This window comes from Artibeus jamaicensis, unplaced genomic scaffold, assembly GCF_021234435.1.
Source record: "Artibeus jamaicensis isolate MK-2021 breed Jamaican fruit bat unplaced genomic scaffold, CSHL_Jam_final contig_797, whole genome shotgun sequence".
NCBI classification, from domain to species: domain Eukaryota; kingdom Metazoa; phylum Chordata; class Mammalia; order Chiroptera; family Phyllostomidae; genus Artibeus; species Artibeus jamaicensis.
The window spans coordinates 14,194,202-14,206,675 of NW_026521977.1; the positions used below are offsets into that span (position 1 = coordinate 14,194,202).

The 12,474-nt window shown below is 39.3% G+C and overlaps 1 protein-coding gene and 1 long non-coding RNA gene across 5 annotated transcripts in view; one reads left to right on the forward strand and one right to left on the reverse strand.

The window, feature by feature from the left end:
* BBOX1 (gamma-butyrobetaine hydroxylase 1) overlaps positions 1 to 2,151 on the forward strand; it is a 58,930-nt gene extending 56,779 nt beyond the window's left edge. For both annotated transcript variants that reach the window (XM_053673085.1, XM_053673086.1), the window contains exons 7-8: positions 173 to 339; positions 1,683 to 2,151. In XM_053673085.1, the coding sequence (XP_053529060.1) occupies positions 173 to 339; positions 1,683 to 1,843 (328 nt within the window). In that variant the 3' untranslated portion in view covers positions 1,844 to 2,151. The remainder of the gene's footprint in view (positions 1 to 172; positions 340 to 1,682) is intronic.
* LOC119049901 (uncharacterized) overlaps positions 1 to 12,474 on the reverse strand; it is a 237,696-nt gene that overhangs the window by 112,838 nt on the left and 112,384 nt on the right. The window lies entirely within an intron of this gene.

The following is a 12,474-nucleotide window of genomic DNA, read 5'->3' on the forward strand; positions in this document are numbered from 1 at the left end:
TAAAAAAAGAAACAAATAAATTGTGCCACAGATAACATTCACCTCTTCTGTACATGTGTTTGGATTCTTGAATATTGTGTTTCCAAATCATCTTTCAGGACACATTTAACCGTTAAAATGTAAGTAGATACTTTGTGACTCATATATTTAACTTTTTCTCCCTAAAAAATAGATTAGATGACAAAGGCCAAGTGGTTCGTATCAACTTCAACAATGCAACAAGAGACACCATATTTGATGTACCTGTTGAAAAAGTTCAGCCTTTTTATACTGCTCTGAAGGAGTTTGTGGACCTCATGAACTGTAAAGAATCCAAGTTTACTTTTAAGATGAATCCAGGTCAGTGAACATGGTTTCTCAGACAACTGAAAGGATGCATTTTCTTCTGTCTTTACCACTTAGAACAATATGTAGAGCTGTGTTTTCAAGCATGAACTATGGAACATGACAGTAGACTCTTGGTTAGCAGCCAACTTGCTTAAAGAGCAGACTCCCAGCCCCAACCCCTGATGGTCCAGACTTTAAAATATTCATGTTTATCAAAGCTCTTAGGCACTCCTTAAGCACACGATGTCTAATAACCTCTAACCTAGAATAAATACTTGAAAGACAAGCTATAGGCCAAATGGAATCTCATGTCTGATATCAAGACTGATGACTTATATTTTCTATCCTGATAACCAATCAATATAAACTGAAGCTTGTACTCAGTCATTCTATCCTGGTAAACAAATAAAATTACCCTCATGGTTCTCACTCTAAATAACATGAGTGGTTTTTTCTCATTAAGCTTATCTGATCTGGCAGATGAGTGCTACCTGAAATAAAGCAGTACTTGAAATAGTCCAGCTACTTGAAATAAAGGAGCTAAAAGTGTTGTGTTTTTCCTGGACTATATTGACTCAGTAAAGTGACATCAGACTCAAGGCTTTGATACTTAAAATAAAAAGAATAATTCCTCTCTGGGGTTGTTTTGACCCAGTGGAAGATTCTTTCACTTGGTCTTATTTTTTAATTGATCAGTAATACAGTAATGCTAAAAATATCCATAAACCTGCCACTTTTTTATTCTTGGCAGTCACACCAGGTTGATTTTAAGAGCAGTAATGGGTAAAATGGAAATACCATGGAAGAAAAAAATATAAAACAGTTAGGAATCCAAAACTCACCATTTAATGGGGTCATAGCTTAGGGCAAATCCCTCACCTTCTCAGAACCTCAGTTTTCTTATATATGAAAAGATGAGATGATATTCTCTTATGGTTCTTCTGAGGCTTAGAAATAATGCCCATGAAATACCACAAACATGGAAGACAAACCAAGAATGCCACTATTTTTATAATTATTTGAGGCTGTTAAGCTGGAAATAACTATTTCTAAGGAAGAGATAAGTAGCCGTCGAAAAGAACAATTCAAAAGTTTTCAAGAACAATTCCAGTAAGAACTATAAAAGTGTCCACGGGAAGCTGCCAGGATATGCAGTTTAAATGTAACAATGTCTAAGGCTGTTTGCACCCTGTGGCCTGATTTGTGTGAAAAGTGGATGTCTGGGTTTTACGTAAGGGAATAAACATACATTTTCTTGATGTGAACTGAGTAGCAATGACATTTCATATTTTGCATTTTCTGTCACTGCAAACTATAAGACATAATAACTCATATTGAAAAACTCTTTTATCTAGGTGATGTGATTACTTTTGACAATTGGCGCTTGCTTCACGGCCGAAGTAGCTACGAAGCAGGAACTGAGATATCCCGCCATCTAGAGGGAGCTTATGCTGACTGGGATGTGGTAATGTCCAGGCTCCGCATTTTAAGTAAGAGTGTCCAGAACAGAGACTGAGTCTTCTGACTGTAATTTCAGTAAGATTCCAATGAGTGTATTTGGTAAGATAATGTAAGGATGTCTCCACAGGCCCTAATCCATGTCATTGACGTATTGATTTCTTTAAACTGAATGTGTCACCTTTCTCACAAGATTTTTTCTATGTAATCACCTCTAATGCCAACTCTTTAGATATTTGTAGCAGTGTTTTCTCTTTTCCAAACAAGGCGTGCCTTCTGCACTAGCACTTGTATGATCTAATTTCTTTTGCCTGTCAATGAGAGTCTAGTTTTATATCAAATAAAACCTTCCTTCAAATCACACCATTTTAAAGAAAGCTCTTGTTTCAAATAAATCTTATGTTTCAAATAAAACTTATCTCATACAAAACATGTTTTTGCTCTGTTGTCCATAGGGTCTCATTTTTCATGACTGTATATGACTATCTTCAGCATGCTTAAGACAAGACTTCATGTTTTCAAAGATTTTTTTTCTTACTTTTGTTAAAGAATTATATTACCCAGATTTCCAGACTTCACAGACCTGGTGGGGTCAAAATTTCCATTAAGCCTAAATTATGACACCAAACCCAAGCATGCCAAATTAAGAAGCAATCTAGTTTCCGTAAGTATCTGTGTTCCCTTCCCTGTCCCTGCCAGAAAGGGCAGCCTCAGCATTACTATTTGCTGAAATCCTGGTAGTATGTAGACTTTTAGTCTGTACATTTTGGGCCCTAACCAACCTTCCTATTTTAAAAGTCTTAACCCCTGCCACCATGGCTGAACTCTGCCTATGGCCTTACGACCAAGTCAAAACACTACTTCCAATTACATTTTAACTTTTGCTTCACACTCACAATGCACCCACAGCACTGGGGAGCCCGGATCAAGAGTTCCCTAAACCCATGTCCGCATACCCCTCTGATTCTCTGAGCTCTGGCATTGAGTCTACATCCCCAGCTCAGACGCCCCTTTCCCTTATAACACTGCCCCTTTCTGGGGCCTTCATTATAGCCTTTATAGCCTTTTTCTATAATCTGGTCTTGATTGAAGCTACTATAGTATATCACCCACTTGATTCCTTTGAACTTCAAAAAGAATTGGTGGGGTTCTCAATCCCACCTCTCCTAAGACACTCCTAGAATGAAAGCCAGGTGAGTTCAAAGGGACATGGCCTGTCCTAAGGGAGAACATTCGATACCTAAAAACAAATAATTCCCTGGAGTGACCCTAGCTCCATCAATTCACAGCAGCTAAACCCTAAACACTTGCTAAGATAAGGTGACTTATTACACTTCTATTTAAATACATACTAGGTACATGTCAGGCACTCTACTAGACCAAGGACACCCAAGGACTTGAGATGTACCTGCTTATAGTCTGGTAGAGGAACAGATAAGGATATAGGTGAGGATGTGTTATGTCAACAGAATGGTTCATAGGAAAGCTAATTAATTTCCAGGCAATGATGGGAAAATGATGTTCCAAGTCAAAGGACAGAAAAAGCACAGAGAATTGACAGTGAGCACAGCACATGTGTTGACATACAAGTGAGAGAGCGGAATATAACAGTGGTATAAAGTCTAGAGTTGGGTCCTAGGTTCAAATTGTAATAATGACCATCAGTTGTTAACTGTGTATCTTTGGACAAATTACCTCTCCTCTTAAGCTTTAGTTTTTCTATCTATTAATGGAACTAACAATAGTTCTTATATCATTAATCTTTAGTAAATGAAAAGCTTACATAAAGCATTGTTTTCCCAAACTTCTCAGATGGTAAGAGTCATCATGATGTTTTTATGTTCTGTTTTGTTTTGTTTTTTATTGTAACTTCCAAGACTAATTTCCTGAAGATTAGGATTCAGTGGGTCTGGAATAGGGACCAGGAATTGTATTCTTAGCAAGCATCCCTGGCGATACGTATCATCAGAGAACTTTGAAAAATATCAATTTAAAGTTTTTGGCATAGTTCCTAGCTTAGGGTAAGTGCTCAATAGATGTTAACTATTATTAGGTCTAATAACACCAGTTGTAGAAAGAGGGGTGAATTGGGGTGAGAAGAGATCTACGAGGCTGCAGACAGAGATGGGAGCCAAGTCCCAAAATGTTGAAACATGTGTTACGCTGACGAGTTGATATTTAATCCAGAAAGCAATGAGGATCCATTTAAAGTCTTTCAAGCAATAAAGCGCCTTGATCAGATATTCATTCTGTAAAGATCCATCTGGCTACATTGTGGAGGGAACTGTAAATGAGAAAGACTAGAGGTCATAAATCCACTTATGGGTTATAAATCTACTGCAGCAAGCCAGATGAGAAATTAAGAAGATTGCATTAGAATGCTGGAAGAGGGTATACAGAGGTATTTAGAAAGCTAATCCAGAGGATTTAATGATGATAAACCACTGCAAGTGATGAATGAGGGAGATTTCTAAGATGTCTTCCAGCATAATAGTTAGGAGAAATTAACAGTGATTTCATGCCCAAGGAGAGAAGCCACAATAGCAAAAGCAAGGTTGTGGGCAAGAAAATGAACCCAGCTTTGAACAGACTGAACTTGCATTGCCCGTGAGCCATTTCATTTAGCAGTTGATACATATTCAGCTCAGGACAAAGACCTGGGTTGGAGAACTCCAGTTGGAAAGTGTGTAGATGGTAGATGACATCATTACTTGTTTTCCTGGAGACATTTTCATGGCTGTGACCAAGGTTATAAGCCTCATGGTATGATGATAAGCTAATTATATTGGCCTAGTTTGTGGAATGAGTTACACTTTACACATAAAGAACCAGGTGGCTTGTAGTCAAAATCGGCTAGACCTTCTTACATATTGTATTTTGTCATTAGAAGACAGTGTCTTAAGGCAGCACCCCACAGATTGTCTGTTTCCTTCTCTGTTGAAAAATTATTTCTCCCTGGAAAGGAAGGACAGAAGGATTGGATACAGTTGCAACAACTGCTGAAGTGTTATACAGGGCATGACATATTACGAGCTCTGGGATCTGGTGCCGACTAAAGATGATGAGGTTTCCTGGATATAACAGTCTAAAGACTTGACTTTCCCCCAAACTCATAATAGATCTGATGTAACTTGGATTAGAATCTACCCCTGTTTGGCAGCCTGAACTCACTGTCTGTTCCATTTCTCTGGTTTGACTTTGAGAATATTGACTTCTTGGCTGGTTGATTGGAATAACTGTACATGTCACCAGAATGACATGTCACAAGGTGTCTTCGTTGGCCTCTACCTCTCCCCCTCAGCCGACCACTAAACAGTGAGGAAGTAAATATCTACTAGATACTTAGAGTTTATGTAGCCAAACAAGTTCTATGGAAAAATTGAGGGACACAGAGAGTAATCTCTCAGCTCAGGAATTTAAACTAAGAAACAGGAGATAGTTTATAAATAAAAATATCCCTTTATATCATTCTCCAAAAAGTATCCTTTTGAGGATAAATTTGAACTATAAGTTCTTGCAATGAAAATGTGATTTAGTTGGACTTCATGGCTTAGAGCATATCTCAGGTTCTCTGCATGTGTTTTTCTAGCTGCCTGGAGTCCTCTTTCCTGTCATCTTTTATTCCTGGAAGACTTCTTCTCTTCCATCAAAATGCCAGCTTAAGTTTCACTTCCCCTGTGAATCCTCCCCTGGTTCTCCCAGTCATGTTTAAACACCCTTTCCTTGGGCTTCCACTAGGCCTTACACACTACACATTTTTATATCCATCCATTCTAGCAATATTCATGTATACCTACTATGTGCCAGACACTGTTCAGGGTCCTAGTGCTCAAGACGGACATAAGGGACTTCATAAAGCTACGGGTCCAGTAGAAATGTCAAACACTGCTCACTCAAATAATAACAGTAATTCTAGTTACTAATTACTGGTAATTAGTAATTACCAGAAATTACTAATTCTGGTCAATGCTGTAGATGAAAAGTCCAAGAAGCTATAAGATCATAAAATAAGAAGGCAGGACAAATCTTCAGGGAGTGGGACTCAGGGAAAGCTTCCCTGGAGGAAGTAAATTTTGAGCTGTTTGGTGAAGGATGATATACAATAATGATACTTTTGGCTTCAATTAATAGAAACTCTGAATCTAACAATAAGGACATCTTTTATCTCACAAAACACGAAGTACAGGATATAAGGCTGGCTCCCGGCATTGCACCTCCCCACTCCCACACCTCTAGTTCTCCTGGTTCTGTCTTTCTTCACGTGTGTGCTTTATCCTCAAACTGATAAAATGGAAAAACATAAAGAGACTCACTTTTGCTGTGTCTCTTTCTTAAAAGCAGAGAAATCTTCCCCAAAATCCCTCCTGCAGTTCTTCTCTAATACCTCCCCAACCATAATGATGTCAAATATACTCTCAAAAAGTAATGATAGCTATAGGAAATGAAATTTCCATGATTAACTCAAATGAGTGAGGATATACCCTCAGGCTAGGGAGATGGTCCCTGGTGTACATGACTGTGTGGTCGGTACATAGCTAAAAAACTAGGATGAAGATGAACAACAGATGATGTGTAGGCAACCACCAGTGTCTTCTCTGGACAAGAAAGGCTTGTCTAGGTGAAAGGGGAGGCTGAGCAGGCAGGGTCAGCCTCCCAGGAAAACAAAAGGAGTAAGGTCTCTGACCTAGTAGGCAAGACACTGCTCTTGAAGAAGCAGATCAAGGCTATGAGTCATGCTACTGAGTAGCCCTCCAATGGTGTCCAATAGATTATTAACTCTTTGGGCAAGAGAGATTTTTATTTGTGTCTAAATATTTGTGGAACAAAGGAAAGGAGCTAGGATGATTGTTTCTTGGAGTATTCTCTTTTTGACATCTTGATGGAACCCAAATCATAGCTCCAGAATTTAGTCATCTAGAAAAGTCCCAGTTTTTGTACCCCACAGGACTTCATTTCTCTTCCCTCCTGACACATGTCATCTATGCACGTACCCAAATCAAGCCTCAAACGCTTTCCCATTTTCTACCAGGATCAGGCCATACACCCATTTCACGTCCCAGCAGGGAACTTGCAGTTCCCAGACCATCATATAAGGAGTTCCAAAGTCCTCACTTCACCCTAAAAAAGGTAAAAAGCTGAACAAATGGAAAAATCAGTAACTCTTATCAGATTCATCAGACAAGCGAAGTCGCAGGACAAACCACTGCCTCCAAAACTATAGAGACAAACTAGCAATTACAGAGAATCACAACTTCCCGGAGCAGCCGCTTCCACAGGAACCAGTGCCAGGGCAGGCAAACCTAATGAATAGTGGACCAATTGCGAAAGGCTCCATGTGCATAAACCTAAAAGACAAAAATTCCAGAGGGACTCAATCATAGAGAGGCCTTCACATTCTTGTGGGTTTTACCTCCAGAAGCTCGGAGAGATCCTCATAGTGCATATCGGAAAAATTGCCTGTGTTTCCAGGAGGGGAAGAAGACAGATCATTTTGAAATTTTCCAGATTATTCTGTTCTTATCCAGGCCTGCCCTCCTGAGAAACTATTTTTATCAGAGAGTAAGTTACCTGAAGGAAGGAAAAGACACACCTCCAGACCCCTCCGGCCAGCCTGTCTCACCTAAGGGGCTGAAACTAAGTTCTATAGCCCTGTGACTTAATCACAGGACTATAGAACACCCCCTCCCCCTTCCACATCTTACCACTACATACTTGTAGACCTATTTGCCACCGTTCGTTTTACCTAGTACATTATGTCACATTTCCACAAAAAAATTATAAGGTATAACAAAAGACAAAAAACAGCACCAAGAGCCTGAACAAGCATTAGAACCAGAGTCAGATAAGGCAGTCATGCTGAAATTATCAGACCGGGAAATTAATTTTTTTTAAAAGACTATGATTAGTAGTAGCTAAGGGCTTTCATGGATAAAGCAGACATGCAAGAAGAGGTGGGTAATGTGAGCAGAAAGATAGACATTCTAAGGAAATCAGAAAGAAATTCTAGAGCTCAAAGCCATTATAATGGAAATTAATATCTTTGATGGACTCATTAGTGGAGTGGACATAGCAGAGGAAAAAATTATGGGCTCAAAAAAAATAAAAATTGAAATTTCCAAGACTGTAAAGGAAGGAGAAATAAGACTTAAAAAAAAACACAGAACAGAGTATTCAAGGACTTAAATTTTATAGCTTCAGGAATAAACTTCTTAATTTTTAAAAGATTTTATCTATTCATTTTTAGAGAGAAGGGAGGGAGGGAGGGAGAGAAACATCAATGTCAGAAAGAAACACTGATCAGTTTACACACACACACACACACACACACACACACACACACACACACCTGATCAGGGACTGAGTCCACAACCCAAGCATGTGCCCTGACCTGGAATCGAACCCACAACCTTTTGTTTTGCAGAATGATGCCAACCAACGGAGCCACACCAGTCAGGGCAATTTTTAAACTTTTTTAGTTGTTATATATTTGATAGCTATGACTTTCTAGTTGCAGTAAGTGATGATTGGTTTTCATTTATGGTAATAATATAAGGATTCTTTTAAAATTAAAACTTAAGTAACTATGGAAAATAAAATGTCTCTAGTAGTACAGGTGATACTATTTTGAAGGTGATACTCCATTGACTGAAATTTGGAAAATGCTGATCCTTTTCTGAACAAGCCAATGGAATGAGAGAAGAGAAATTACTTCCCTTGGCCTTAAAAACTGAGTGGAGAGAGCCAAAATTCAAACGCAAGTTTTGATTTTCAGTTCAGTTCTCTTCTCTCTGCTTTTCTGTTCTGTGAGGACTTTAATTTCATGTGGAATTGGGATGGCTCCTTGCTGTTTCTAAACGTCTGACCAATGGCTTTACCTTACACTCCCTGTAAAGTAACCCCACAGGTGACAAAGAGACAAAAAGTGAAAGGGTACAAAAGTCATTTGAGGGTCTAATAAGCATGGGGATCTAAATCAGTGCAAATGTTCTCAAATTATGGTATGCGTAAAAATCACTGAGAATCCTGTTTAAAATGCTGACTCCCAGTACATCCTCACTCAGATTCAAGAGGCCTAGGTCTAGGAGTCTTGCTAAATACAAGCATCCCAGGGATCTGCCTGTAGGTGGTCCATGGACCACACTTAAAGAAACAGTGCTCTCTCTGTTCACACAGTCTAAAAGAAGCATTCCAGACCTTGGCTTAAAAGTCCTCTGGGACTTTCCATGGCTGCACATTGTCTGCGTTTACTTCACTCACGTCGCTCAAGATCTTATCTTCTCCCAGTACATCGGTGGTGAAAAGAGATGTCAGAGAGGGTCTTCTTACCCTACTCTTTGCCATTAGGGGTCAGAGAGTAGACCCTTCTGTCAACCCCAGGAAGTCAATTTCTTCCTCAGTCTCTTGCCGAGCGCACACTCTCCTAATAAACCAAACTTATCCTTGGCAGCATTTATCATAATGGTAATCAAAGGGCTTTCTGCATAATTAATTACCCAGGTTTCCACTCCCCAGGCATTGTGGTATTCGTTGTACACAGCATATTTGGGGCTCAGGAGACCCCTCAATGAATTGTTGCTGAATAGTCAAGCAAAGTATCACTTTTGGGTACAAAATTTTTTTTCTTTTGAAAAGAATTCAAATTTTTTATTTAGTAGGTAGAAAAAAGGAAATTTTTTCTCCCTTTATTTTATTTTCAGAGACCATGATACTTCCAAAGATCATTCTATAATGTAGGCTGGAAGATACTGGTTATAAATGGTCTCAAGTGGCTGAAATACATATAATGAGAAAACATTCACAGTAAGTGCAAGAAGGCTGCTTTTGGCTTATTTATGTATAATGTAAGCAGTGGCCCTGAGCTAAGCTTTATGTTCTCTGGAAGACATATGGAAAATATCACTGTCAGTGATGTTTGATGAACCCAAATACGGTTATGGTTTCTCTCCAAGAAATCTCCGTGTGCTGACCCAGCTGCTCAATGTTCATTACATATTTAAAGACATAAATCACAAGGTTCCTCTTTTATTAGATTTCTGCAAAATTACCAATCTTACCACCCGAGTTGTTCTGGATTAAGTCATACACAAAGAGACCTAATTCTTCAGCTGGTGGAGGGGGAGCAGGGCACAGGAAGACACAACACACATAGATACGTGGTTTTATTTTAAGACATGAATTACAGCATTTCCTTTGAATACATTTGGGCAAAACTGCAGTCCTAGTTGCTTTGAGTTAAATCAAACACAGAGAGACAATTCTTGGCCCAGTGGTGGGGCAGATCCAGATGGGGAAAACGACGAAATGAATATAAATATGCACATGAAAAGAAAACTTATTTAGTGGTTTCTGTTTTCCCCCTATACAATTTGCTTTCAAATTTTCAGCACCATCTTTGAAATACTGGATTCAGCCAGGATGAAAATGAAACCCTCGTGAAAGCAAGCATTTAATGATCTCAGGGAAAGTCAACCACCTTTTCTCAGATACAACTAAAAACATTGGTGGACCTTCTTTCCCAGGAACTGAGGATCTCGAGTTTGAAGGGGCCCACATCTGAAGCTCCCGCCAGTTTAGTTCTACCCTAGAACTATCTGCTGAACACACTGTGAACCAGGATCCAAGCGGAGACTTCTTAAGTAAGAAAATCTAAGATGCCATTTGCTTTCCCTTAGCAACAACCACTAATGATGGAGCATTTAAAATTAATTAAAAAGAAAACAACAACGTGGTACTTTTTTTAAAAAAAGTACAATTTATCTAATAGACCAACCAAACCAGACGGTGCTTACATCAAAGGCTGATGTTTGGCCATTTTTACCTTTTCCATGTTGGCACACAACAACAACAAACATGATTCAGCAAGTATTTAGGATTGAAATAGGGGGTCATAGCCAGCACTGGGGACTCTGAAAATGTGTCTCATCTTTGGACAGAATTGTCCTGAGAGTAACTTCAGCTGAGTACATAATGATTTGAGAGATTCATAGCAGAGCCACTTAAATTCACTGATTATGGTATTGGTACTGCAATCGCTGAAAACAGATACGTGACGTGGAATAGAAATAAAACCTACTGTGTAAAAAAAGTATTATATGACAAAAATTGCAGTTCAATTGCAAACTTAAAGGATGAGTTATTTATTAATGTTGATGACACAACTGTCAATCTTCCTGGAAAATAAAAATAGAAACCTGCTTATCCTAATCTTACACCAGTCACAAAAAATAAATTCCAGATGGATACCTAAATTTCTTCAAGAATAAAATCTTGGCAATAAACCTAGAGGACTGCATGTGCAATCTGCACAGAAAACCTAGAAGTTATAAAACAAAAATCATAGCCATTGGAATATATAAATTATTTTTGCAAGGCTTTTGTCTGAGTAGCAAATCAGCAGGGGCTGTTGCTGACTCCCTACCAAAGATTCCACCTGATAAAACCACAGCCTTAAGAGGAAAATACGGATTCCAGAATCACCAGGAAAATGTGAGGCACCCTGGAAAGAATGATTTCTATCTTGTCCAGGTGGTGTAGGAGGTGGATAAATGTAGTATTAGGCTGAAGATGGTCTGAATATCAGTGAGAAGATAAGTTGGGGGACATCTTTTAAATTCTCTTTTTTGTTGCCATGGCTGGTATGGCTCAGCTGACTGAGTGCCAGCCTGTGAACCAAAGGGTTGCCAGTTCAATTCCCAGTCAGAGCACATGCCTGGGTTGTGGGCCAGGTCCCTAAAAGGGGGCACATGAGAGCCAGCAACACATCGATGTTTTCCTCCCTCCCTCCTTTCCCCCTCTCTAAAAATAAATAAATAAAATAAATTCTCTTCTTTGTCTCACGCATGTCACCTTGGGAACATCATGACCTGTCCCCTCAGCACCCAAAGCAACAACAATATCCAGAGCAGCAGGGGGTCCACCCGGGAAAATCAAGGCAGCTAAGACTCAACGAGGTGAAAAACTGTGGAAAAGAGACATGGCCTCCCAGATCCTACCCCTCTACTTCCAAAACCCCAGGACTGGCAATGTGACAACCTATAGCTATCACCTCCTCACCGTGCTCTTCTCCCCTGAGAGTTTAGAGAGAAGTTACCAGCTGAAGGAGTGGCAAACAAAACCCAGCACCGTCTGCGGTCTGCACCATGCGTGGTGCAGGGCCTCCTTGCCTTACACTCACTGAGGTAGACAGAGACCAGGGCCTGGCCTGGGCCCTTCATTAATAGTTATTTGCAGAGTAATTCTTACCCCTAGGGCAATGCAATCTCACCAAACAAAATAATCGGTCACCTGAGGAGAGAACCACCACAAAAGAAAGGCAGCAGCTAAAGAACAAGTCAGAACAAATGGACCAATAATTTAAAATAAACAAGAAAGTATAGATTTAAAGAGGTGAAGGTAGTAATATGACAATAATAAAAATTTATTTTTTATTTAGTCAAAATAATAGATATGAAAAACACAGTAGTGTAAATAAAGAGCATAATATATGAAGTACACAGCAGGATGAGTTCAGCTAAGAATGAATTAGGGAACTGTGACATATGATTAAAAAGAAGCAAAAAGATAATTAGAAGGAAGGAAGGAAGGAAGGAAGGAAGGAAGGAAGGAAGGAAGGAAGGAAGGAAGGGAAGAAGGGCAAAAATAAGTCCCAAAATAACTGCAATTATTCTAAATACAAAGGGGTTAAGCTCA